The sequence below is a fragment of the Rhincodon typus genome, chromosome 39 (genome assembly GCF_021869965.1).
Source record: "Rhincodon typus isolate 14 chromosome 39, sRhiTyp1.1, whole genome shotgun sequence".
Taxonomy (NCBI): domain Eukaryota; kingdom Metazoa; phylum Chordata; class Chondrichthyes; order Orectolobiformes; family Rhincodontidae; genus Rhincodon; species Rhincodon typus.
In genome coordinates, this window is record NC_063370.1 from 5433851 (window position 1) to 5440153 (window position 6303).

At 44.1% G+C, this 6303-nt stretch overlaps 1 protein-coding gene across 2 annotated transcripts in view; it reads left to right on the forward strand.

The window, feature by feature from the left end:
* The window catches only part of LOC109937201 (proteasome subunit alpha type-6-like), a 42086-nt gene extending 36340 nt beyond the window's left edge, over positions 1–5746 (forward strand). For both annotated transcript variants that reach the window (XM_048618166.1, XM_020535802.2), the window contains exons 6-7: positions 2313–2407; positions 5405–5746. In XM_048618166.1, coding sequence (XP_048474123.1) covers positions 2313–2407; positions 5405–5462 — 153 coding nt within the window. In that variant the 3' untranslated portion in view covers positions 5463–5746. The remainder of the gene's footprint in view (positions 1–2312; positions 2408–5404) is intronic.
* Positions 5747–6303: the final 557 nt, after the last annotated feature.

Genomic DNA, 6303 nt, shown 5'->3' on the forward strand with positions numbered 1-6303 from the left:
TCAGCCTTCCTGCTCCTCTGATGCTGCTTGGCCTGCCGTGTTCATCCAGCTCTACACCTTGCTTTCTAATGTTCTGGGGACCCAGGTTCGAATCCTGCCATGGCAGATGGTGGAATTTGCATTTAATAAACAAAGATATCTGGAATTAAGAATCTAATGATGACCATAAATCCATTGCTGATTGTTGGTAAAAACCCATCTGGTTCACTAATGTCCTTTCGGGAAGGAAACTGCCATCCTTACCTGGTCCGGCCTACATGTGACTCCAGACCCACAGCAATGTAGGTGACTCTGAACGGCCCTCTGGGCAATTAAGGACAGGCAATAAATGCTGCCTAGCCAGCAAGGTCCTCCTCCCATTAACGAATGAAGAAAAAAATGGGTTTTTCCTAACAATTGACAATTCATGGTCACCATTAGACTCTTCATTCCAGATTCTTATTGGATTCAATTTTCACCATCGGCTGTGGCAGGATTCAACTTCAGGTCCCAGAGCATTATTTGGGTCTCCTGATAATACCACTGGGCCGTCACCTCCCCTTCTTCCCCGCTGCTATCAGATTTATGAACAGACCTCTCATATATTAGAGCTGATCTTTCTCTGCACCTTCTCTGTAGCTGTAACACTACATTCTGCATTCTGTTCTATTACCCTGACTTACTTATGTATTTGTCTGGTTAGCACAGCAAAACAATACTTTTCACTGTACCTTGGAACATGTGAGAAGAATACATTGAATCAGATCAAATATTTCCAAGTCAGGATGGTGAGTGGCTCGGAGGGGAACTCACAGCGGGTGGTGTTCCCATGTATCTGCTGCCTTTGGCCTTCTTGGGGATGGAGATCGTGGGTTTGGAAGGGGCTATGGGAGGAGAATCACCAACCCCGGCCACACAACTTTTCGATATTAATCACGCGAGAAGAAAAATTCCCGTCAAGTCATTTTTGTAGCGGTTATTTGACTAGTTGGGCCGATTGGCAAAACTTGTCAATGCTCTCCGTTACTCAAAGGGAGTTTATTTTTTAATTGGAGAGGGGGATTAATCAGAAGTAACCTTTGAACCAGCCGCTGCGAAGAAGCTGGATTAACCTCAAGCACAGCAAAAATGACGAGGCCAACGGTAACACTATGAAAACCCATCTCCCTGGAGGTCAATCAGTCCCCTGGGCATACTTAAACTGAGAAGAAATGCATTTCTGTAGCGCCTGCCACAATTTCACAGCATTCCAAAGCTCCCTGCAGCCAATTAATTACTTTGCATAGAGTGACGTTATTGTCGTAATGCAGCAGGCAATATACTCCCAAAACTGACAATGTGATATAAAGACAAGATCATGTCTTTTTTCGTTAATGATGTTGCTTTCAGGGATAATTATTGATCAGGATGCTGGGGAGATCTATCCCTTCCACCCCAACATTGATTCTACAGGAGTCTTCGCATACACCTCAGGGAATCATCTGGTCTCAGTTTTAATCTCAGTATATAGAGTCATACAGCATAGAAACAGACCCTTCAGTCCAACCAGTCCATGCTGACCATAATCCCAAACTAAACTAGTCCCACCTACCTGTGCTTGGCCCATATCCCTCCAAACATTTCTTATCCATGTACTAATCCAAATGTCTTTTAAACCTTGTAACTGTACCCGCATCCACCGCTTCTTCTGAAAGTTTATTCCACACACGAACCGCTGTCTAAAAACATTGACCCTCACGTCTTTTTTTAAATCTTTCTCCTCTCACCTTCAAAATAGCATTTCTGGTACTCCCCAGCACTCCCCTGGTAGTGCATTGCAGGGTTAGTGTGGACTGAATGGGTTCCCATTTCTGGAATGGGACTATGAACACACAATCTTCTATTTTCGAGGTGAGCAGGCCACCCTCTGAGCCACTCGGAGATAGCAAGAGCTGCAGATGCTGGAGTCAGAATCAATACAGTGTGTTGACCATCTGAACCACAGCTGACCTTTAAGCTTAAAAATAACCTAGCCTCCACATACCCTTTCTTATCTTCTGGTATTTGAGAAGCAGTGAGAGTTCACTCATTCGAAACGCCTCTGGGGATGTCCAGAACATGGAGCCAGCTCATCGTCTCTGTCTCTCCAACTTTAAGATGCTCCTTATCTGCTCCCGCTCTTATCAAAATTTTGGTCCTGATAGCCCCTAACGTGTCACATTCTGGCTGATGTCAGGTGCCTTTTACAATGATAAAGGCACTAGACAAATGCATGATGTTGTTGTGCAGAGGTCCTCACTTGGTTCTGGAAGTCTCGCAAAAACACAATGTTGTCTTTTTCCATCCTTTTGCAGCTCGCTATTTCCTGCCTGTCCACCGTCTTGGCACTTGACTTCAAAGCCACGGAGATCGAGGTCGGGGTGGTGACAGCAGATAATCCCAAGTTCAGGTCTGTAGGATCCTTCCGATGGATTCAGGAATGACAGGTTGCATCAGGACAGTCCTATTCAGTCACTTGGGCCTGTTCACATTGTCTAGTTTGTATTTGCCATTGTTCCGCAACTCTTAACCTTACCCAATAAAAATCTGTTAATCTCAGTCTGAAGCTTTCTACCAGAGCCCAGCCTCAGTAGCACTGTTCTTTTATGAAGTGAGTTGGAAGAGAGTTCTAGACTTGCACTCCCTTTCATGTAAAGAAAAAATGGCCTTGATAGAACCATAGAAATGATACATCACAGAAGGGGACCATTTGGTTCATCTCGACCATGCCGACACAAAGACACCCAGATGCCCTTTCTAATCCCGTCTTCCTGCTCGCAGGTCATAGCCCTGCAGCTTGCAAAACCTTAAGTTGCAGATCCAGGTACTTTTTAAAAGTGTTTAGGGTCTCTGCTACTGACTCAGGCAGCGAATTGCAGACCCCCACCAGCCTCTGTGTAAAAAAAATTTCACACCTGAACAGCCTCTCTCTAGCTGTAAGATTATTCCCCCTGGTTCTGGATTCTGCTGCCCTCCTCCATGCCCGATCTTCCCGCCTCCCCCCCACCCCCACCCTACCCAGCCCTCACCCCCCAATACTGCCTCCAATGGATAAAATTGTTCTTTTAACCACCCTATCAAATTCTTTAATCATCTCAGTCAGTTCCCTAGTCTCCAACACATGAGCACATGTATGCAATCAACACAATACTAATAGGTTTGGTCACTGAAATAACTGCACAGAGGTCAGTATCCCATTACTAAGTCACCCTTTCTTTACATGTGCACGGTACATGGACTCTGACCAGCTAGCTCAGAGCCAGTCCCTAGACTGAAGAGACTCTCTAACACTCCTCTTTATATCTGTCAGCCAGGGCTCCCTGTTTGGCTCAGGTTAACAGCCCCAGTCAGGGAACTCATACTCAACAAGACCCACCTGGCCAACCTTGTACCAATCACTACAGTGACCTTACTTACAGGGAGACATTTCATTGGAACAGTTCAGAGAAGGCCCACTCGACTGATCCCTGGGATGAAGGTGTTTATCTAATGAGAAAAAGTTGAGATTGGGCCTACCCTCATTGACATTTAAACAAATGAGAAGCGATCCCATTAAAACATGTAAGATTCTGAGGGGACTGAGTGTAGATGCTGAGAGGATGTTTCCCCTTATGGACAAATCTAGAACTACAGGACATAGTTTCAGAGTGAGGGTCTCCTATTAAAGATGGAGACGAAGGGGATTTCTTCTCTCAGAAAGATGGTGAATCTTTGGAATTTGCCTAGCCTCCTCTCACCCTAATTAATCACACTCTATAAGTATGTCCTTTCATTAATATCTTGCTCATCTGTTTATCCAGTGGTGATGGGTTACAGCTCATTCAGGAATCCAAGAAGCAGTAGTAACATGTTTTTTTTTTCATGCATCTGGAGCTACAGATTGTTTTGATAGAGATTACAATTTTCTTACCATCTCATGGCTAAGCAGGAGGTCACTCCCACTCTTAACGCCTAGCATTGGTGCGTGTCAGATGTATTTGCAAGTTAAAGATCAACCTGTTTTGGCTGTGTTATGAACACACTTTCATAGAGTCATACAGCACAGAAACAGACCCTTCAGCCCAACCAGTCCATGCCGACTATAAGCCCAAACTGAACTAGACCCAACTGCTTGCCTTTGGCCCACATCCCACCAAACATCTCTTATTTATTGGTCAGTGCATTGAGTGTAGGAGTTGGGAGGTCATGTTGCAGCTGTACAGGACATTAGTTAGGCCACTTTCAGAATTCTGCACTCAGTTCTGGTCTCCCTGCTGTAGGAAAGATATTGTTAAACTTGTAAGGATGCAGAAAAGATTTACAAGGATATTGCCAGGGTTTGGGGGGGGGCGGGGTTTGAACTATAGGGAGAGGCTGAATAAGCTGGAGCTATTTTCCCTGTAGGATCGGAGGCTGAGGGGAGACATTATAGTGACTTATAAGATCATAAGGGGCATGAATAGGGTGAATAGCCAAGGTCTTTTCCCAGGGTAGGGGAGTCCAAAACTAGAGGGGCATAGGTTTGAGGTGAGAGGGGAAAGATTTAGAAGGGACCTAAGGGCAACTTTTTCACACAGAGGGTGGTGTGTGTCTGGAATGAGCTGCCAGAGGAAGTGGTGGAGGCTGGTACAATTACAACATTTAAAAGGCATCTGCATGGGTATATGAATAGGAAGGGTTTAGTGAGATATGGGCCAAATGCTGGCAAATGGGACTAGATTAATTTAGGATATCTGGTTGGCATGGATGTGTTGGACCAAAGTGTCTGTTTCCATGTTGTACAACTCTGTGATTCAATGACTACTTATCCAAATGTCTTTTAAACATTGTAACACTTTCTCTAGAAGCTCATTCTACACACCAACCACTTTCTGTGAAAGAAAAAGTTGCCCCTCATATCTTTTCTCCTTTCATCTTAAAAATATGCCCCTGGTCTTAAAATACCCCCAACCCTATGGAAAAGACACCAGCCATTCACCTTATCTATACCCCTCGTGATTTTATAAACCTCTATAAGGTCACCCCTCAACCTCCTACGCTCCAGTGAAATAGGTCCCAGTCGCTCCTTATATCTCAAACCCTCCATTCCCTTGTTCAAAAGCTGGAGCTTCTGCCTCAGAGGCATGGGCATTACCCATTGTACTAACCTCCCTTTAAACGTGTTTACATTATTTACCTCAACATTTCTCTGGAAGCAAGTTGCACGTTCTCACCATTGTCTGGGAAAAGTGCTTTCTCCCTGAATTCCACTAGAAAGTATATATTTATACTTTAAAAGTTTATATTGATCCCCAGTGTTAGATTCTTCCAGACGTGGATAGATCAATTTGGGGTACAGATGGTGATTTGGTCAATGTTGGAGAGTGAGGCCCAAGATTACAGCTGCTTCTCTTGACCCAGAAATTCTCCAATTTCCTATTTTTCACAGGACCCTCAGTGTGACAGAGATCGAAAAGCATCTCGTGGACATTGCAGAAAGAGAATAGTTCCTTCAAGCGTTCGAGAGAACCGCAGTGAAACTAAACTCAACCATAATGAGGAAGGAGGAAGACAAATCCAGGGAGACTTGAAGCAAGAAAACTGGGTCAGGATGTTTAAAAAAAACCCTCCATCTCTCATTCTTTCAACCCACTTTAAATACACTGGACTCTGGATAGAAAACTTCCAGCAATTCAAAAACAAAACTGCTGTAACTTTTGTAAAGAGTTCATTATCTAATTAATACAAGACTCAGCACAGCTCCGAATAAAAGGGGAATTTAACATACAAACAGCCAGCTTTGGGTTCTTGTGTAATCATTTAAAAAGACTATTAAATTGTTCATTGTCCATTTATAATTAGGGGAGGCAATGGCTTAGTGGTATTATTGGTGGGCTGTTAATCCAGAGACCCAAATAATATTGTGTGGACCCAGGTTTGAATCCTGCTGTGGCAGAGAGTGGAATTTGAATTCAATAAATATTTGGAATTAAGAGTCTAATGATGACCATTGTTGGGGAAAAACCCATCTGGTTCACTAATGCCCTTTAGGGAAGGAAACTGCCATCCACCGCTATATCACTGTGCCAGAGACTTGGGTTTGATTCCACCCTCAGGTGACAGTCTATGCAGAGTTCATCACCTAACAAAGGAGCAATGCTCTGAAAGCATGTGATTTCAGACAAACCTGTTCGCACGATAACCTGGTGTTGTGTAACTTCTGACCTTGTCCAGCCCCAGTCCAACATTGGCACCTCCACATCATGTTCACCCAGAGGAGCTGTGCGTGTTTGGTCATTGAGGCCTAGGCCTTTGATTAATTTAAAACAAACCAGAATCTGCTCCTTA